The sequence below is a fragment of the Perca flavescens genome, chromosome 12, assembly GCF_004354835.1.
Source record: "Perca flavescens isolate YP-PL-M2 chromosome 12, PFLA_1.0, whole genome shotgun sequence".
Taxonomy (NCBI): domain Eukaryota; kingdom Metazoa; phylum Chordata; class Actinopteri; order Perciformes; family Percidae; genus Perca; species Perca flavescens.
Genome location: NC_041342.1, coordinates 12,953,833 through 12,976,996, shown reverse-complemented (window position 1 = coordinate 12,976,996; position 23,164 = coordinate 12,953,833). Strand labels below are relative to the sequence as shown.

Genomic DNA, 23,164 nt, shown 5'->3' with positions numbered 1-23,164 from the left:
ACATCAGACCTGTGGAGACCAGAACACACATCAGACCTGAGGAGACCAGAACACACATCAGACCTGAGGAGACCAGAACACACATCAGACCTGAGAAGACCAGAACACACATCAGACTGGCAGAGACCAGAACACACATCAGACCTGAGGAGACCAGAACACACATCAGACTGGCAGAGACCAGAACACACATCAGACTGGCAGAAACCAGAACACACATCAGACCTGAGGAGACCAGAACACACATCAGACCTGTGGAGACCAGAACACATCAGACTGGCAGAGACCAGAACACACATCAGACTGGCAGAGACCAGAACACACATCAGACCTGAGGAGACCAGAACACACATCAGACTGGCAGAGACCAGAACACACATCAGACTGGCAGAAACCAGAACACACATCAGACCTGAGGAGACCAGAACACACATCAGACCTGTGGAGACCAGAACACATCAGACTGGCAGAGACCAGAACACACATCAGACTGGCAGAGACCAGAACACACATCTGACCTGAGGAGACCAGAACACACATCAGACCTGTGGAGACCAGAACACACATCAGACCTGAGGAGACCAGAACACACAACAGACCTGAGGAGACCAGAACACACATCAGACCTGTGGAGACCACACATCAGACCTGTGGAGACCAGAACACACATCAGACCTGAGGAGACCAGAACACACATCAGACCTGTCGAGACCAGAACACGCATCAGACTGGCAGAGACCAGAACACACATCAGACCTGAGGAGACCAGAACACACATCAGACTGGCAGAGACCAGAACACACATCAGACCTGTGGAGACCAGAACACATCAGACTGGCAGAGACCAGAACACACATCAGACTGGCAGAGACCAGAACACACATCAGACCTGAGGAGACCAGAACACACATCAGACCTGTGGAGACCAGAACACACATCAGACCTGTGGAGACCAGAACACACATCAGACCTGAGGAGACCAGAACACACATCAGACCTGAGGAGACCAGAACACACATCAGACCTGTGGAGACCAGAACACACATCAGACCTGAGGAGACCAGAACACACATCAGACCTGTGGAGACCAGAACACACATCAGACCTGAGGAGACCAGAACACACATCAGACCTGTCGAGACCAGAACACGCATCAGACTGGCAGAGACCAGAACACACATCAGACCTGAGGAGACCAGAACACACATCAGACCTGTCGAGACCAGAACACGCATCAGACTGGCAGAGACCAGAACACACATCAGACCTGAGGAGACCAGAACACACATCAGACTGGCAGAGACCAGAACACACATCAGACCTGTGGAGACCAGAACACATCAGACTGGCAGAGACCAGAACACACATCAGACCTGTGGAGACCAGAACACACATCAGACCTGTGGAGACCAGAACACACATCAGACCTGAGGAGACCAGAACACACATCAGACCTGTGGAGACCAGAACACACATCAGACCTGTGGAGACCAGAACACACATCAGACCTGAGGAGACCAGAACACACATCAGACCTGAGGAGACCAGAACACACATCAGACCTGTGGAGACCAGAACACACATCAGACCTGAGGAGACCAGAACACACATCAGACCTGTGGAGACCAGAACACACATCAGACCTGAGGAGACCAGAACACACATCAGACCTGTCGAGACCAGAACACGCATCAGACTGGCAGAGACCAGAACACACATCAGACCTGAGGAGACCAGAACACACATCAGACTGGCAGAGACCAGAACACACATAGACCTGTGGAGACCAGAACACACATCAGACTGGCAGAGACCAGAACACACATCAGACCTGAGGAGACCAGAACACACATCAGACCTGTGGAGACCAGAACACACATCAGACCTGAGGAGACCAGAACACACATCAGACTGGCAGAGACCAGAACACACATCAGACTGGCAGAGACCAGAACACACATCAGACCTGAGGAGACCAGAACACACATCAGACTGGCAGAGACCAGAACACACATCAGACCTGAGGAGACCAGAACACACATCAGACCTGAGGAGACCAGAACACACATCAGACTAACAGAGACCAGAACACACATCAGACCTGTGGAGACCAGAACACACATCAGACTGGCAGAGACCAGAACACACATCAGACCTGTGGAGACCAGAACACAAATCAGACCTGATGAGACCAGAACACACATCAGACCTGTGGAGACCAGAACACACATCAGACCTGTGGAGACCAGAACACAAATCAGACCTGAGGAGACCAGAACACACATCAGACTGGCAGAGACCAGAACACACATCAGACTGGCAGAGACCAGAACACACATCAGACCTTTGATTTTGCATATGTTGGTGTATATTTGTGTGTGTGTGTGTGTGTGTGTGTGTGTGTGTGTGTGTGTGTGTGTGTGTGTGTGTGTGTGTGTGTGTGTGTGTGTGTGTGTGTGTGTGTGTGTGTGTGTGTGTGTGTGTGTGTGTGTGTGTGTGTGTGTGTGTGTGTGTAAGAGAGTGACCACATTTGAAGACATGATTGATGACACCTCTCTGTTCAAAAAGGCTCCATATCAAGATGAGAGGAGAAACAACTACATTAGTGGTCAAGGCCAGGAAACTGCTGCCATTCACATAACCACAAATGGTGATTTTGAATCCCCCACATGAATGAAGGTCTCATGCAGGCTAATATCCAATAGAGGCGGTAATATATTTTGGATCTCTATGACGTTGGCCAGAAGAGAAGAACAAGAACACAGTCAGACGAGTGCCAATTTCTTTTGATCAAGTCAGTGATAAAATTCAACTTCGTAGCCATGAATGACCCAGTGTGATTTTATGGAGATAAGTAAATTTGTGTCTGGCTTGTTGATCTCTACTATCCTCATATCATTTATTTAAAATGACTTCACAGTTTTTGTTATTCTCTATCCCTCCAAACGTCCCTGTCAATTTCAATTTAAAATAACTTACTATGATCATAATTATTGTAAGGGACCTCTTTGAAAACGGCCCTACAGTACGATCAAGTTTTGTCTTAATAAATGATCTCATCATTTACCTGAATGCATGTGTGGAAATGCATGTGGTTGAGTGCCGGGTATTTTATATAAACCTTAACTGTCATATACAGTATTATCATGTAGAACCCAATGTTAAACAGCCACACTGAAATCATATATCTTTTAATTTATATGGGATGTTGTGAGGGGTAACAACAGAATAACAAGGATAAGAAAAACATTCTACACATAATAATCATTATCTTCTTGTGAAGTATTAGATACATTCACCTCACAGGCCCTCTTGAGTTACTAATAAAACCATGGTCATAACCTGGGATAAGGGTCACAGGTAGATGTTGCTTTATCTTCAGAGGTCACAGGTCAATAAGGTTGGGGACCACTGTTGTAGGCTATACAGTGTGTGTGTGAAATTTTGAAAACAGTAACTCAGTTGTGCCCTTTCATAATTGGAAAATGTAGAGGGTGACAAGGAAACCCAACATCCCTCTCACACCTGTCACTTTATCATGGACAGTACGTCTGATAATGCCATGACTTTCATTTCTTTATTTACTTTTACCATAATTGTCACTCATCATGTCAATCTATTATACTCAATGCATTTCTGTATCTCTCTCTCTTTCTCTCTCTCTCTCTCTCTCTCTTTCTCTTTCTCTTTCTCTTTCTCTTTCTCTTGACAAAAAAAAAGAAAAGGTTTTATAAAAATCAAAAAATCTTTCTCTTTCTCTTATTTTACTGTATTCTTTAAACACTGCTCCACCAAACTTCATTAACCTACTGTGGTACCTATGTCACAGTGTTATCAAACAACTTGGATCCAGTATTTCACCTTTTTTCTATCTCTTTTATCTTAAAAGTCAGCATGGGTGTTCTCCTCTGTCACTCTCTATCTCGCTCTCTCTCTCTCTCTCTCTCTCTCTCTCTCTCTCTCTCTCTCTCTCTCTCTCTCTTTCTCACCCAACCGGTCAAGCCTGTTGCACCAAATGCTTGTTCTTGGGGGGAATTGTTGGGTCTCTGTAAATTATAGAGTGTGGTCTAGACCTACTTTACCTGTAAAGTGTCCTGAGATAACTTCTGTTATGAGTTGACACTATAAATAAAACTGAACTGAATTGAATCTCCAGAGCAGAAAATCAAATTTGATGAGTAGCATTGGAAATAAGTGGCCCTGTGTACTACCTGTCCTTCTGCTCTCTGTATATGAGTGTCATTCCAAACAGCATCTGTGAATATTGCCATATGTGAATAAAGTGAACGCGGTGGGTGAACAAATGCCTCTAAAAGTGTCTTCACTGCTGTCCAGGGGCTTTGATTTATCTCCTCTCCGATGTGAGGCTGCACTACCTTCACTGAAATAAAATACTCTCAACATCTGGAGTGGAGCAGATGCATCTGTGTGTGTGTGTGTGTGTGTGTGTGTGCAAGCATATGCACGTCATTTTCTTAATGGTATCAGCCTCCTACTCAAAATATATTTCACAAGAAACAAGAAGTAATTTAGATGTTGTTCTTTCCTCCCTCTGTTTCTCACTGTCTTAAAAAGAATACTTCACCACCAAAATGATCATTTGTATATTAATTACTCACTTGCTTTGAATAAGTGAAGAAAACTCCACGATGCCTCCACGATGAACAAAGAATCCAAAAACAGGGAACATTCTCAATGAATTGAAGTGATAGGGGGCTGCGTTTAACAACAGCAAAACTATATCATAACTATATGTGTGAACAATTCTTCATTTAATATTGTATGCTGCGTTTTTTTTTGCGGGGTGCAAATGTTCCACAAAAACAAGATCCTTCCCAAAACCATTATGACTACTGAGAATAGCACCACCCAAGACGATTGTAATTGGTTTAAAGAAATGCAAACAACCCAGAGCATTTTCTATCGTAGTATGTATGTGTGGTGTAGCCAGACCTTATTCCACAGCACTGTGGAGATAGGTCTGGTCAGTGGTGCTTGGAGTTAAATGTTAATGTTAGCATGCTAACATGCTCACAGTGATAATGCTTACATGTTGATGAAGAGCAGGTCTAATTTTTACCATGTTCACTGTCTTAGTTTAGTGTGTTAGTATTCTAACATTTGCTATTTGCATATAAATGTCGTTAGTTATAAAAGGTATTTGGTTATTGACTAAAGTTTGGACCCGAGGTCAGTGGATCGTTTGGGGACCATGAATGTCTGTACAAAATGTCATGGCAAACCACCCAATAGTAATAAATTTGAGGTGAAAAAGGCGGACGCTCGTGTTCACAGTTCTGTATTGGCATCGACAGTGAAACTCTTATGTAAGCCAAAGCATAGCACAGCATAAAACATAACACACATACAAATGTATCATAATTTCAGTGTCCTCAACATTTTTGTGTGTGGTCATGTGTGAGTATGCCTGCATACTGTGTGTGTGTGTGTGTGTGTGTGTGTGTGTGTGTGTGTGTGTGTGTGTGTGTGTGTGTGTGTGTGTGTGTGTTGTTCTGTTTACTCGTATAATGGTCTCTAAATGCATGTATTTTATAGTCCCTGGTGTAACGGTTCTTTGGGGAAACAACAGAGATTTGTAAAATGCTGGAAAGGCATTGTGTGCTATTTGTTACTGAATGGCTTTACTGTTATTAGGGCTGGGTGTTGTTTTTACAGCATGAGTCTGCTTTATATGTCAAAACAAAGTTGGCCAGTGTCAAATTCTTTTGGATTATACATGGTGTAGACATATTTAACATATGTGTTTCTTTAGTATATTTCAACATGACAGATAATAATTGATGTGGAGAGCATCATCGAGCCATTGTGCTACACCGCGAAATCAGCAGTGTTTGTTATTGTAAGTTCTGACACTTTCAGATATTTAGCTCTGAACGTCTACAGTTCCATGACAACCAAGCAACCTTCACCTGCTGATGAAGACATTTGATGAGGTCAAAGGCTGCATAACAAGCGAGTAAGAGATTTTAACTTTTCAAGGTTAAAAATTAACTGTCAAACTCTGATTTCACTATGGTAATTGCATTTGTTCTAAGTGTCACTGCAATATTAACAGTATCAAGTGGCTGTGTAGGCGTGTAATAAATATTGTGTGTGTGTGTGTGTGTGTGTGTGTGTGTGTGTGTGTGTGTGTGTGTCCATTAGTTGCCCCTTCGTCATTGCTGCAGCTGTACTGTATGTTTTAATGTTGTTAGAGTTAAAGTGCTGCAGCGTATATTTGTCCAAATCTCATCACACTCATTTCATGGCAAATGTGAACAAGGGGAACTTTTAATGGCCAACCAGTCAGACATTTGAGCCAATCCGCTACAAATTTGGCACACCATCTTTTGACTCCCATAAAAGACATCAAAATACAGCTGCCGCAGGCCAACCAGTTTTGGGGCATGGCACATATGTAACAAAATAGTAAAATGCTTATAGCTATTGTAAACATTTAACCTGTAGCAATTTGTTATGCTTTATCCTAAGAGCAAAGATTACACCAAAAATAAAAATAAAATGTTCCTTTAATATTGTTTTGCATACGATTAATGTTAGTCCTTTTGGAAATTGGCACTTTACAATATGTGCGAGCACTTCAAATATTTGTAATGTTTGCTCTCTTGTCTTTTTATGCAGAATTAAAGCAATCCATTTCACATATAGTGAACAGTAGCTTTTCAACCGCTAAGTTTATAATACAAATATCTTCTTTTTATAATTTATGGAAGCATATCACAGTAGCAAGTCTTTTTTGTTGTAGTTTTGTGTGTGTACATTTGTGTTTCTCACCATTCCTTGCCATCCCCACACTGACATTTTCTTCTTTGCTGAATCTTCTTTTTTACTCTCAAAATATTCATCACAACTTTTTTAACTGTATTTACTGTATTCTTCCACCAAACTTCATCAACCTACTGCCGTACCTATGTCACACTGTTACCAAACAACTTGGATCCAGTATTTCACCTTTTTTTCTTATCTAATCTCTTCTATCTCTTTTATCTTAAAAGTCAGCATGGGTGTTCACCTCTCTCTCTCTCTCTCTCTCTCTCTCTCTCTCTCACAAACTCACTCACTCACTCACTCACTCACTCACTCACACCTACACGAACATGTGAACATGCACACCGTGCACACACACACACACACACACACACACACACACACACACACACACACACACATATATATACACACACACAGCTCACACGCCAGCAGACAAACACCTTAACCTCAAACCTCATGCTAGGTGCAGACAGGACCACACATACCGTTCACATACAAAATGTTTGGAATGCCATAAACATTTATTTCGGTTGAAAAAAAGATTTTTTTTCCGTGTGTGTGTGTGTGCACTCTCTGTTATTGCTGAAAGAGAAGGAAAGTTTAACTACACATGTAGGCCACCAGATAGAATGAGATCAAACATGACCAAATATTTTGGGTGTGTTGTCTATAAAACGGGACAGGTTTATACATAAAAAGAGCTAAATCCATTGCTGAGTCACTGCTTACCCATGAACCATTTCAGAAGTAGAGAGAAGTGATTTTAAAAATCATCCTGAACTGGTGCATTTAGTCAGACTTTGTGATTACAGAAGAGAAGTTGGGATTCTTTCTGAATGCATTAAGATGTTTAAATGCTGATCCTAACAGCCCTTAATTTATTGTATTTTTCAATTATTACGTATTACAATGATGCTCTAATTGTTATTTAAATGTATCATGTTTTTGCACAAAATATCCTTGTGATCAAGTTGCAAGAAAATGTTTACCCATTCCAAATACATTTTTGTTGTTTTGTTTGTTCATACTTTCATTTAAACTAATCAAACTACTACCACTTCCTGTGTGCAGTAAGATTGAGCTGATAAATCCGCTGAACAAAAGCGCTAATTACAGTAACACGGAATAATATGAACTACTATTGTGTCACATCATATTGTGAAAGACAGTAAAGCAGACTTGATATCCCAGGTCATTCCTGTAAGGTAATTCATTCAGAGGTCCGTGAACTGTCCGTGTGCTGAACTGCTCAGGGCCTTTATAATTCAATTTTTAATTTGAACATAACGCAAAGACATGTTTAATATGACATGTATTATATCTAACTAGTGATATATACAAAGACTGTCTCTATGTGAGTGTCTGTCTGGGGCCACATTCTTACTTACGCACTGTCCACTGACTGGGAGGTCCGTCAACCACACAGGGCAAACATGTAGACACACACACACACAAACACACACACACACACTGAAGACAGGGAAGCTGGTTGAAAAAGTGTGGTCAAACCTCGATGGGATTCCTTTCTCTGACTTACATATTTTCTTCCTTTCTTCCTTCTATCCTTCATCTTATATTGTTCCTTATGTTCCTTATTCATTAAATTTGTCTTGCTCTACTATACATTTTTCACATGAAACGTGAAATTTAGGGGTGTCCCCGACTAAGGATTTACACATTCGAATCAGAATTGACGAATCTTTCTATAGTCGACTGATAGTCGAATCATCTGTGTGTGTGTGTGTGTGTGTGTGTGTGTGTGTGTGTGTGTGTGTGTGTGTGTGTGTGTGTGTGTGTGTGTGTGTGTGTGAATGGGTTGGGAGGGGCACGACACTAGTCAGCAGGAGGGTAACATGTAAACCGCAGGCGCGTATGGACGCGTATTTCGCATCCGCCGCATGCATAACCGTCTCTATTTTGGGAACTGTGTATCCTGGCTCAAGTGTGCGCATTAATTCTTTATAACCTTCACCGTCCACAACTTTCACTGACCTCATTGTGAAGCGAAATAAACTCTCCAATTTTGTCCGGGATTTCTCTTTTCCTTTTCTCGGGCAATGGCGGTCTCAAATCTAGCTTTCTTTGAGTTAGTTTTGGCGCAGCTCCGGTACTACTACTACTACTACTACTACTACTACTAGATGAACTGCTGTCGTCAGTCTGATACTGTGGGTGGAACAAGAAAAAAGACTAACATATTTTAAGTCCCAACATATGATATTGCTATTCGTAAATTAAAAGCGCCATTATATATGAAAAAGTGAAACGTCTTTATTGGTAATAAACTTACCCGTTTTAAGTGGAAAGCCATGTTTGTTGTTGACGAGTGGTAGGACATGAGCTGTTGGCACAACTTGCATTTTACTTTTTTTGGATCATCTTTTACCATTTGAAAGTGTATCCACACTTTAGATTTTCTTTTTCCAGACATTGTTAAGTAACGTTAATCTCCTCGTCTGATGCTCCTCATCTGTCGTGGATCAGGGAAAGTAAAACTTAAATCTTTCACAGGGGTGGTTGGATTTACACACACACACACGTAAAAAATATTTCTTGAACTTTTCTTTCTTTCTTTTCACGTTTTTTTTACAGCATTATCATAATTAAAGGCTGTATATAACTTAATATAACCGTACAAAACCAGTAGTTCTGTGTGAAATTAGACATTGAGCACCCCCATATTGCCAAAATGGTATGATCCTCGTTTCATAATAACACCCGCGAAGATCCGACTGTGAGATTGGTGGTCGAATCAGGCTCCGCATATCGATGCATCGAATCTTCGACTATTCGGGGTCACCCCTGGTGAAATTTATTACCCTTTTTGCAACACCTATATTTGGAGAAAGAAAAAGCACAAATATACTATTTTTAACACCACAAGCTTGACTCGGTTGAACAGGAGCTATTACTCACTCCATTCAAAACACCTGTCAACAAATAGAAGATCACCCAGACTTTTTTCTTGACAAAAAGCATCCGATCATATTTGGGCCAATATAGACAGGTAACATAGAAATATATCGCAGTGAGACAGATAAGACTGGCACCTAATGCAATTAACAGAGAGGAATTAAAAGACAACACACTTAGTTAGAAAGTCAGTTGGACACACAGTTAGACAGATAAACAGCATACAGAGAATAGTGCCAGCGCCTTAGGGCAGGGAGTTGCCCAACATTTCCCACTCTGGCTAGTAAAAACCCAGCCCAAATATTTCCTGGTTCTGACACCAGCTTGGCTCTCAGATCCCTCCTGCATGTGGTGAGAAACAAGAGAAGAATTACTCAAACTGCGTTCAAGTGAAAAATAATGAATTTCAAGGTCTGGTGACGCAGACTGTTGAACTTTTGGAAGAAAAAGAATGCATTTATTTGGAAAACATGCTGCATATCACAGTTGTTTGGGTCGATGACACTTAACAATTTGCAGCTGGTTTCAAGAGGTGACGGTGACCAAATCTATTCGGTTTTGGGTTATTTGCTACAAAAAGACCCTTATGACCCGTATCTTGTTGAAAACTTGCATAACAAAAGGCTGAGTCTTCGTAAACAATGAAGGAAAAGACATTCACTGTAATTAAAAGCATGTACATGGTACCAGCCAATCAGCTGACTACTTATGGTAATCAGTGAAAGAAAAAAATAATGAATGTCTGAATCTCTTTTTACAGAACAAAAAATATCTGCAGCATTGTTAAGCCGCAGTGCAGTGAGACATCTTTATCTGTGGCTTGTGTGTGTTTGTGTTAATCTCTGACATTGGGTGAACAAGCCTGTTTTGGTTTCCACGGCAGCGGTGAGGGTCCCACAGTGCACTGGCCCTGGAAGTGGCGCAAACACAAACCACAGTATATCTGTGTGTGTGTGTGTGTGTGTGTGTGTGTGTGTGTGTGTGTGTGTGTGTGTGTGTGTGTGTGAGACCACATTTGAATGTGCTGCATTGCCCATCTCTAAACTTGGAGGGAGGCTTCACACACATACATGCCCGTGAATGCACGCTCTCACACACACACACACACACACACACACACACACACACACACACACACACACACACACACACACACACACACACACACACACACTCTCATCTTGGCTGTGCTCTCTCCCTGGGTGGTCTGTGCTGCAAATGTTTATGATCTAAACCAAGCTAATCCAACTGGCTTGTTACAGTGATTTGAGAATGATTTACAAGACGCAGCAACAGGGCCAAGGAGGGAGGAGGAAATCTTCGGGCTCCATTTCAAGTCACTCTGTGACTATTCCTGCACACGTGTCTCTGTGTCTGCTCTCATGCCTATCTCCATCTGTTTCTATCCCAGAGCTGGGTGTGTTGGCTCATTTTTTCATTTGACCCCCCCCTCTCATCGCTTAGACGGATGTCTTTATTTGACAAATTAGCAGGCTTTGATGATATGCAAAATATAAGGGATCAGTGAATTTTCAATTGCCTGTGAAGGCTCTCGCCCTCATTCTCAGCTTTTTATTCTCCTTTTCTAATTTCCCACAGAAAGGGGAGAAAGGACAATCCTGATAACGATCTGTCCCTGTGTTTCACACGCACTTCTTTTTTCATGATGAACATGCCATATGCAGAACAAGATGACGCAATAGCATTGTCTTTCCATGGAAAAAAGGATATGACTATACTTTAGCAGCATTCGCGGGCATGGCCTCTTCTTTTCTTGTGTGCTGGGACAAAAGACACTATCATCCACCTTTTGTATCTTTCATGTTTGCCTCTTGTCATGTGAGCTTTCAGTGACACCAGTAAACTGCAGCCCAGTTCTCCAGTTTAGTTACGTGGAATGTGTTGCACCCATCAGCGCTCACGGGTAAACCAGTCAAGCAGTAACCTCTGTGAGTCTCAGTGGTTTGGGTTGACTTTTATTGGAGCTCCGCTTTTTTTTTTTTTTTTTTTTGCAAGATCCCCCTTTTAATGAGTAGGAGGCACCTGCACACTGACAACACCTTATAAACTGAGGAGAAACAGGAAAACATAAAGGACCTTTTGTAGCTTGCAATATTTGCCAGACAAATTATTTCATCTGGTTTTTGGTTATAAGTGTACATTTTTCACAAATGCTGTTTAATGTGCTATCAGTAGTAACTTTTTACAGTGCATTGGGAGTTGACTTTTCCTCAGTATCTCCTGATAAGGTAAACAGCTTCATCATTTTTCATTAGATGACTTGATTTACGTTTTACAGTAATTTAGTGTGTTTAGTAATCCTACCTGAGTCAAGTCAGGTAGTCCAAAGTACCCAAACAATGTCACAGAGTGTGCAAAACAATTCATTTTTTTTAGTTTTTTTTTTTAGAGATGTTTGATGTTTCAAACAAAAAGCAAGAAATGGAATCTACCCGTTTAACAAATAAAGGTCAATTTACTAGACAGCAATTTGTATATGTCTTCAGTAGACAAGAAAGAGCTTCAAGTCTAAGAAAGTAATGAGGTTATTTCAGCTTGGGCTTAGATACCACATTTATTTATTTATTTAACAGAAAACCTTCATTACAACCTGGAAATGTGGCTTTTGAAACATTTAAATAATTGGGTATTTACCAGGCAGGGAGCGTTTAATGAAACACTGCTATTGGTCACATTGTGGAAGTTTGACCCATTCTTTTAATCCCCCCCCAAACTTATAATTATTTGTTATGGAAAATGCAACACTAAACTGCTGGACTACATATTTAAATGTAACACCAGCACTTTTAATTGAAGTTTGCTTAATCATGCAAACATTAATGCTTGGTGTGGTATTTGCAAACTAACTCCACTATCTGTCTGGTCCTCCCCCTCCTCCTTTGGTGTATGTTGTTATATGGACGACAGTCTGTGATTTGCTGCTGAAAAGTGGATTTATCACTATCTCGGTGCTAATGGCGCTGACTTTCCACCCCCATTTGACATAATGAGCCATACGTTCCCTGAATGTTTCACTCCTAAAGGAACTCAAGCTGAGCATGCGTCTATTCAATATATGACTGAACTCTTACTACAAGGTAACATCATCAGCTGTTTACACCGAAATGGGAAGGAAATGTGAAGCCTCCCCACTTTTTGTGACATCTTAGAAAACCACTCTCTCTTTGTCTGTATCTCTGTGTCCATGTCTGTTTTTTTCCCCCCTTCTTTCTTTTCTCTACCCTTCGTTCACTCCTCTCCCAGCTGTTTCCTTTCTCCGACTCCTTTCTCCTCATTACTTAAGGACCCCTTTTCCAGGAACCTGTCTTTATAACCAATTTTTACTTCCTCTCTCTTCTTCCTCCAACATTTCAACCCGCCAGGCTTGCTTCTTTCATTATTATCTTATTTCATTATTCTGGCATTCAGGCAACAACAGACAGACAAGCTTGTTTGTCTCCTCCTCTCTTTTTTCTGCCTCCTTCTTCAGTCGTTTCTCTCGCTCTTCTGGTTGCGCGCAAGCAGCAATGAGCAGTCAAGCTCATCTCCTGGCCAGAGCAAACAAAACCAAAGCCACATTCCCCGAGCTCAATTTGCTGTTACGTCTCAGCTCTGTGAATTGGGAGTTTTCAAGCTTGAAGTCTGGAGGAGTAGCTGGGTGGCTTCTGGCTGCTAATCGGCTCACACCATTTTGTGAGTGTGTGTGTGTGTGTGTGTGTGTGTGTGTGTGTGTGTGTGTGTGTGTGTGTGTGTGTGTGTGTGTGTGTGTGTGTGTGTGTGTGTGTGTGTGTGTGAACCCAAGAAATTACTTCTACTATGGTCAACAGGAAAAAAAGCCTGTGTATTTCAAAGCTCTTTATTTCTTCCATAGTAGTCATAGGAACTGAAAAAAAATTGACATATAAAATGAATGTGAAAATGTAAAAACATCATCAATAACAACAACGCATTGAACTCTTTCATAACTCCATTTAGAGTCTGATATCACATTGTCTATTATTACTAGGGTTACTTTAGGTGGGTGGTAGTGTACATTGATGATGAGTCTTCTACACAACTGGTGTTGGGTGATGGTGATGATGTTTTTAACCATTAATGATGGGGTTGGATAGTGACGGCTGGTTGTCGATATGTGATGCTACATTGTATTTTATGTAATATTATGGTTTTTAGCATTTCTAGCATCAAGAAACTGTTTGTTTTGTATCTTTATTATGATTTTGTATCCTTTGTTCATGTATGTTGTTTGAAACATCAACTAATGATAATAATAACCATCATCCCCATAATCGTCTTGGTCATTAGGGTTACATTTATGAGATTCCTTTAATGTGTTAGTGATTCTCGAGTCAATATAAGACAAATATTAACACTATTTCATCAGCATTTTTCTGGTTTATATGTATATATATATATACCTATAACCTCATGTCAGTGATTATTAAAACTGAGGTGTCGATCCTGAGGTCTTAGCAAACTATAGACCTATATCTAACCTTCCCTTTCTCTCCAAGATCCTTGAGAAGGTGGTTGCTAATCAGTTATGTGATTTTCTACATAGCAATAGTTTATTTGATGACTTTCAATCAGGATTTAGAAAGCATCATAGCACAGAGACGGCACTGGTGAAAATTACTAACGACCTTTTAACTGCTGCAGACAAAGGACTTGTCTCCATTCTTGTTTTACTAGATCTTAGTGCTGCATTTGACACTATTGACCATACCATCCTGTTACAGAGATTGGAACACTTGGTTGGCATTAAAGGAATTGCTCTAAGCTGGTTTAAGTCCTATTTCTCTGATCGATCTCAATTTGTTAATATTAATGATAAATCCTCCAAGTACGCTAAAGTTAGCCATGGGGTTCCTCAAGGCTCAGTGCTTGTACCAATTCTATTCTCCTTATATATGCTTCCTCTAGGCAATATTATTAGGAAACACTCAATTAACTTTCACTGTTATGCGGATGACACCCAATTATACTTGTCAATCAAACCAGACGAAACCAGTCAGCTAGCTAAATTTCAAGCGTGCATTAAAGATATAAAATCCTGGATGACCGATAATTTTCTGATGTTAAACCCTAACAAAACTGAAGTTATTGTACTGGGACCTAAACACCTCAGATCCTCATTATCTAAAGACATAGCTGCTCTGGATGGTATTGCCTTGGCCTCCAGCACTACTGTCAGAAATTTAGGAGTTATTTTTGATCAGGATATATCCTTTAAGGCCAATCTAAAACAAACCTCAAGAACAGCCTTTTCTCATCTTTGTAACATTGCCAAAATTAGGAATATCCTGTCTCAAAACGACGCTGAAAAAAAGAATATAGTCCATGCATTTGTTACGTCCAGGCTGGACTATTGTAACTCTCTACTGTCAGGTTGCTCAAATAAGTCCCTTAAGACTCTCCAGCTGATCCAGAATGCTGCAGCGCGTGTTCTCACAAGAACTAAGAAAAGAGATCATATTTCTCCTGTATTAGCTTCTCTGCACTGGCTTCCTGTTGAATCCAGGATTGAGTTTAAAATCCTTCTCCTGACCTACAAAGCTCTAAATGGTCTAGCACCATCATATCTAGAAGAGCTCCTAATACCCTATTGTCCCAATAGAGCACTGCGCTCCCAGAATGCAGAGTTACTGGTGGTACCTAGAGTCTCTAAAAGTAAAATGGGAGCAAGAGCCTTCAGTTATCAGGCTCCTCTCCTATGCAACCAGCTCCCGATGTGGGTTTGGGGGGAAGAAACTGTAATCGCTTTCAAGAATGAACTTAAAACTCTCCTATTTGATAAAGCTTATAGTTAAGGAGTGAGGAGTTGCAGTGTTCACCTAACTGGCCCACCTGCTTCTCTTCATAATTGTTAGATTAATAATACATAACAAAGTAGAGGGAGGCAGGCCAGCCAAGCCCGATCCGGCAGGGGGAGAGTTCTAAGCCCGAAAAAGCTACCTCTCCTTATGACCTGTCTCTCTTAGTTACGCTGTTATAGTTACGCTGTTATAGTTCTAGACTGCCGGGGGACTTCCTTCTTTCCTTTGACACACTGAGCTGCTCTCTCCTTTCCCTTTCTATTACTATTACTATTACTATTTGTGTGTATCCCGTCCCAGAAATGCTTGTTACTAATCCTAGCTTCTGGGGAGTTTACTCCCCGGAGTCCTTATGTTTTTTTCCCCCAGTGTATTTCCTTGGAGAACGTTGGCACCAAGATCCTGGTTCCAGCTGTCGCCGTGGTCCTGCTGCACTCCCTGCTAAGCTCAGCGGTGCCCTGCAATGTCATGCTGCTTCCTGCTGAACCCTGCAGCTTCCCGCTACATCCAGTCACTGTTCCATTATTAATGTGACTATTATTGCCACTGTTCATCACACCCCCAACCGGCCCGTCAGACACCGCCTACCAAGAGCCTGGGTCTGTCCGAGGTTTCTTCCCAAGAGGGAGTTTTTCCTCGCCACTGTCGCACTGCTTGCTCTTGAGGGAATTACTGTAATTGTTGGAATTGTTGGGGCTTTGTAAATTATAGAGTGTGGTCTAGACCTACTCTATCTGTAAAGTGTCTCGAGATAACCTATATTATGCTATTCATTTATTTATTTATTTTTGCTCTGATAGAATAAACAGATATTAGAGAACACTCCATCATCTACAAATAACACTTGTTGTAGTACATCTGGTTGTTGTTTAATGTTCTGTTTCTGTGTTATATCTGCATTGTAGGCATTAGTGAAAAGTGACTAAGCACACTTACTCACACAATTTTGAGGTACTGAGTATTTCTATTAGGGTGTTTTATACTTCTACTCCACTACATTTCAGGGGCACATATTGCTCTTTTTACTCTACTACATGTATTTAACAGTTATAGTTATAGTTTCAGATTAAGATTTTACCTACAAAACGTATGGACTTGTTGTAGCCTACCAGTTTATAAAATATGATACATTAGATTAAACTAAGAATACGCTCCATCTCGACCAACTAAAAAATTGAAGTAGTGCTTATTTACACATGATTAATAATGATCCAATAATATAACACTGACAGAGGCTATTCTGCTTAATGAGTACTTTTACTTTTGCTATTTTAAGTATTTTATTGCAACTAGTTTTACTTAGGTAAAATGTTGAATGCAGGAATTTTACTTGTAATGGATTTTAAAGTGTGCTATTGCTACTTTTAGTTAAGTAGCCTACATCATTTGAAAACTTCTTCCACCACTGGGTAAAAGACACATGTTCAACAAATAAAGTTGTAGCCTATTGTATTGTAAACATAATCAGTATCCTACTACACCCATTGACATATATAAAAGACTACACCCTCCGCGCTTCTCCTCTCCGTAGGAACCACTTTACGGAGGAAATAGTTTCCTACACGGACGCATTTCACTGAAAGCACCCAGGTGTCATCATACTATGCTAGCCGTTAGCTTCTAAAACATAACCGTTGTCAAAATATTAAACGAGTAATTTATTTTTTTCACAGACACTTATCCGAGTGGGTGTTCGCTTTTCAAAAAACGTGCCCAGCTGCTCGTGAGCTGTCTTTGAAGCAGCGGTATCGTTTGCTGCTCTGTGCTTATCGTTAGCTAAGTGCTAACAACAGTGACAACAACTAACTTTACATGCGTCTACCGTTGCTGTCATTTCAAGTGGCAGCGGATCTACAGGGACCAGTGACAGGTACATTTAGACTCATTCTTCAAACATTGAGCGAGTCAGCATGACAATTTCACCTTCTTCTTAATGCCATGTTGTAGATTCCGTTGGCAGTGTGCCTTGACCATATTTTGCCAGTGCACGGCTTACGTTAGTTGTATCAGATACGTTTAAGCCCTGGTTGCTGCTGTCTAATTTGGATATAATGTAGAAAAAATGACCATGCCTGCACAGTACATTTGGTTTCACTTTGTTAGCTTGTGCTGTACGGCAGTACTGTATTACAATGTAGTATGATGACAGCATGCTGTGTTGAAAACTGACACGTGCTTGTTTCAAATGTGTGCACACACACACACACACACACACACACACACACACACACACACACACACACACACACACACACACACACACACACACACAGAGTGTAACTTGTTTTTTTTGAGAAGAAAGAAAACAGAAAACATTTCACCTTCTTGAGTGTGCAATAGTTATTTAGCTTTAGTGTTGAGTCAGTCATCAAAAACGAGTTATTCAATTCATTACCAACAGGTGTATCAAGTGTCTCTACTTTTGGTAAGATAGTTAACCACCTCCACAGCGCTTAGGAGGAAGGTCTGGCAAAGTGAGACTAACCTCAGAGTTGCCTTAGCAAAAGGCCATATAAAGCATCAACTGAACTAAAAGTATACACACATTCACAAACTATATACAAATTATGCAACATTATGTTTCTATACAACATTTATCCACATAGAAGCGTCTACATACAAATAAAAAAGATTTGAATCTGAGTTGTGGTACATTTTCAGTTTATATGAATCTGTTAATCTACGTTTGTCCCTCCCTCTTAGCCTTCCCCAGCAGACATCATGGAGCTCCAGGCGGTGTTGATGGCGGCTGGTGGGGGTTCTCGTATGACTGATCTGACATACAACACCCCCAAACCAATGCTGCCTGTCGGCAACAAGCCCCTCATGTGGTACCCGCTTAACTTGCTGGAGAGGGTGGGCTTTGAAGGTGAGAGCTCAAAGTACTTCTCACTTCTACTACAACAATAAGGCCTACATCTAATACCCATATTACTGCTACACCTGCCTCAATTACTGCTACCACTACTACTGAATACTATTATTATTCATGTTTTCTGCATATCTAAGGATACTGTCTTAAAAATGTCACTAGGCAAAAAATACAACTTCAGAAATTATTCTGCCTAATTAGTCCTCTTCTCAGGACTGTGTGGCCGTGTAGAGTCTGTGCTTGATTGACACCCCCCTCACTCTCCTTTTAAAAACATTATTAATGTTCTCTAAAATGTGAACATAGCACAGCTTCTGTCAGACAGCTTCATTTGTAAGTGCGTCCAGAGAGATGCTCGAGAAACAGCTGCTTAACTTCATTATTATTAGCTCAGAAGCTAAAGGTTAGTTCTGTTTCCTCTGTCAAGTTTATAACTACAGTGTTTAGTTTAGCTGCTTTAATATCCCACGATATTAACTGCAATGACATTACTGCCTTACAAAGCCGCCTCTTTAATTAAAGTAAATTGTTAAAACAGACACTCATACATTAATACAATAAATAATTTAAAAAGCAACTGAGCCTACAGGGGTAGAGAGGTAGTAAAGCGTTCACTCGGGTCCACTCGCGCGTCTCTAAATTGGAGTAAATAACTCATTCAGGTGGGTGGAGCGTGGATGATTTTAAGACTACGCATGGATTTGGAGGAAGAGCTGATCCATGCATCACTAATAGTGTGTTTGTGATATACTCTATATATTTGTATAGTTCTTTTTATACAAACATTTGCTGTGCTTTACACTAAAATAGCCTATAAAGGCTATGCCTGTTGCCTGTTGCCTCGACTCTTTTCTCCTGGCGTCTCTTCCCCGACTCCTCGGTTTGAATCTCCTGTGGGCGGGACTAAGACTGGGAATTTGGGAAAGGCCCAACGAGTATAACTGTCTTTCTTTTCAAACATTGTATTCTATAGGTACAATTACAGGTTTTAAAAGCCAAGTAAAAATAAAAAAAAATGATGTCTCTTTATTTATTAGTAATGTTACTGAGATACTTAAAATGGATCTTGTTGTACTTGTATCATTTCCCTATGATATAACACGGGCAAGTTGGCAGACAAGATCATACAAACTGTAGTGTTTTTATCATAATTACCAAGAAATTCAAATCAACTGTGACTGAAAAATAAATATAAATTACAGTTGACATTTATTGTGGCTAAAGTCAGAGAGCAACTGAGGAACTACAAACTGTAGTTCTACGTTATCTAATCTATTGTGATGGATAAATTGCAAAATTCAATGTTGCAGGTAGATAAGATTTCCTCTACTTGCCTGTGCAAGTTTAAAACACAAGCAGTTGTATGTCAGCTCCTGATGTTATACTGAGAGAGAAATAAAATATTGACTCTAATAGTTGGGAATTAAAATCAGTTAAGTTTATCACTGGTTGTCGAAATATACTGAAATAAAAAAGAAACAGTTAGTTTAAAAATGTGGTACACTTTCTTTGATGCTGTTAAATTTTTGATAACAAGACCAAATTGTAATTCTTTATTCCATTCCTGGTCAGTGGTAGCTATGCTGTTTGGTTCCTTTTTCACTTTGCCCCCAGCAACGTTGCTCCTTTCACCTAAAACAAGTTTACAACTGTGCTGCTTTTCTAGTCTTACTTTCACCAGCTTGCCATCACATCATCAGCCATTGTTAGGTCAGGTGTGCATTTCCTGTCTAGATTTACAGTCCAGATTTTTGCCTCTTGTGCTGCAGCATGCAGTAGGTCCAGAAACTATGGGCTTATAAAGGGTTTTGTTGCAGTATGCTGTTCTTGCCAGTAAACAGGGCCATTTGTTATAAAAGCCTCTAGGTCCTCACTAGCCTAAATAAAACTAGCTTTCTATACATAATCATCCTGTGTGGCCAATGGTTTACTGTGTGCAGCCAGCTAGCCAAAGCCCTGTAATTTGGTTTTACTAGGCTGACATAGAACAAATGCCCGGTAGAAAACATTTTATGCAGGCAAGGCTAATTAAGCCACACGGACTCTGCACTGTTCTAGATTCATGAAGTGGTCTGTTAATGTTATTACCAACTTTCTAAAAAAAAGAAAAAGGGGAGCAGTGGCCCTAGCCTGATTTAAAATTAAGGATGTATCATAGTCAAATAGACATCTTATGTGGTTTTCCTGGTCATCTTTGTAATGATCAAGGTATTGTTCTTAGCTCTATGTGAGCAATATTTCACATTTAGGTAAATGTAATTCAGTCAAGGATCAGAGAGAAAGACCTTTATTTTTACAATTCTTTTTTCCTGTGAAAATGCAGGTCTAGGGAAGTTTTTAAGAAATATCCTATCATCATAAAAAGTTTTAGGAGGTCTTTGTTTTAGGAGCTAAATGTAGTTTACATAAGGTTTTAGTGAGCTACGTGATGTGTTTTCTGAAGATGAAGACATTTTTTTTTAAATGTATTTCTGTGAAGAAAATTATGATTTTAGAAGAAATGATGCATAGCTTATTAGCAAGAAAGGAACACTTAACTTAAAAGAAACACATGGAGCACTGCAGCTATGAGTTATCCTGACATTTGCAGCGGTCTGCTGCATATGATGCCTGACAATTATTTGCTGTGAACTGTCTTTCCAGAGGTGATAGTGATCACCACCAAAGAGGTCCAGAAGATGATGGTAGCAGACCCTAAAATGAAGATAGACGTGAAGATGAAACTGGATGTGGTTTGCATCCAGGAAGATGGAGACATGGGCACTGCAGACGCTCTCAGACACATCCAGCAGAAGATCAAGGTGTGTGTATTTTTGTGTATGTAGACATGGGGGGGTATTGACCATTAATTGCTTTGGGGTATAGCCAAGGTCATGGCAGCCAAATTGAATTCTCTCCAACAGAATAGTCATTAGGTAATAGTCCCCCCTGATGTTCCAGATTTGCAGTGTACATTTTGAATATTACATTTAACTTATTACTTCTACAGTTAGCAATAATTTGAGCAAATTACAAAAGGCAAGTTATGCAAACTATGGTATGTTGTTTTCACTTTAAATGGCAAAAAGCAGCATTTAAAAATGAGTTCAGTTTCCCATTGGCCCACTGATAGACAAGATATTCTTATTGCTTCAATATAAATAGAGTAATGTTTTATCAATCTGTATTATTTGATAAACTAAATTGGACAGGGATATACTATAGCAAACAGAAAACAATCTGTTATGAGTTAATGAAAAGAAGGCCAGTTCCTCAGAAGACTTAAGTGTTCCACTGTTGTTAATTGATTATTGTTGACTCATTACAACCTTAGTTTGAGCAAGATAATATGGTTAGGTTGTTTATAATGAACAACTGAACAGGTTTTATTATGTGGTGGAAGGGGAGAGTCCAACAATCATTATACACTCGCCCATACCAAATGTTCTGTAAGCCAGTGTTTTGTAATGAGAGAGATTTTTTCTTGTGTAATGTGAACCCTTAGAAAAATTGAGAGAGAGGTCGGAGGTAGAGAAGCAAAATGACAAAGATTGAGGGGGAGGTTTAGGTGGGCGTTGTGTGTACTGCTGGGTGACCACTGAGCCGTGCCTTTCCCTCCCCCAAATGGTCAAGGCTGCTGAAGTGCCTCATTTCACCTTTTTAAAATACACACACAAACACGCACAGGCGCACGCATTTACGCATGCCGACATGGCATCCATGACCCCCAACCCCAATTTCCAGACACCCCTCTGTATCCTGCCTGATGATCCCTCCATCCGATTCTCTCTAAACAGATGAGGTCATGGTTAAGACTCAAACTCCCTGTGCTGCCAGTTTACCCAGTGCACCATTTATTTTCATCCTTTAGTCATGCACATCTGTGCAACATTTGTGTTTGGGTATGTTTGGCTATATGTCGTCCCTCTGTATATGCCATGGTTCTGACTGACCTCCTGAGACCATGCAGACATGTTTGTATGAGGTTTTGTGTAGTTTAAAACTGTTGATGTATTTCTAAAGCAATTGCTCTTGTTTATTGTTTGACCATCACTGATCGCTTAGGGTTGGCAACATGGCTTATTAATGTTGAGTTTATAGACATCTGTACTTTATAGTATAATTACTGCTTCCTGTTTGGTTTCTCTACACTTTCCAGGGTTGGGGGAAGTATTGATTTACCTAAGGATCATAGTTATTATCCTCTATTTCTAATACCCCCAAACAATAGTGTACGTTAAAAATGCCATATTACATAACACACAATGTGTACTAGCGATGCTATGGAGATAGAAAAAATACTTCAACCTGTCCAATTTTTAATGAAGTCAAGTTTTTGGATGTTTTTAAAAAAAATAAAAAAATAAAAAAAGATAAATTGGGGAATGAGCTTGACATGACTCATTCAATATGCAAGCTTTTAGGGATATTTTCTTACTTAGTGCAGTGCAATGTGCACTAAAATAGTAGGGGTGGGGGAAAAAAGGGATACAGCATAGTATCGCGATATTTTCCGTGGCAATACTGTATCGATACACAGATGGCAAGTATCGATCTTTTATTATATATATGTCTTGGTCAGTTGATCTCCTTGACAATCCCATTTTGGAGCAATACAATTGAAGTGAGAGAAACAAACAGAGCAATGTATCTTTTTTGATAAAACAGATGTTGACAAAGACTATCCTTTCCTTACTTTCCTTTTGGGGACATAATTTGAAATTGGGAAAAATCTGAAGTTGGAAAAAAGGTAATAATTGCAATATATCGCAGAATATTGCAATATGTTTAA

General features: G+C 40.2%; 1 protein-coding gene across 1 annotated transcript in view; it reads left to right on the top strand.

Moving 5' to 3' along the window:
- The first annotated feature begins 17,030 nt into the window (after positions 1-17,030).
- Positions 17,031-23,164, top strand: part of eif2b3 (eukaryotic translation initiation factor 2B, subunit 3 gamma) — a 35,338-nt gene continuing 29,204 nt past the window's right edge. The window contains exons 1-3 of the mRNA XM_028594120.1: positions 17,031-17,391; positions 18,225-18,390; positions 21,037-21,194. Of these exons, the coding sequence (XP_028449921.1) occupies positions 18,243-18,390; positions 21,037-21,194 (306 nt within the window). The 5' untranslated portion in view covers positions 17,031-17,391; positions 18,225-18,242. The remainder of the gene's footprint in view (positions 17,392-18,224; positions 18,391-21,036; positions 21,195-23,164) is intronic.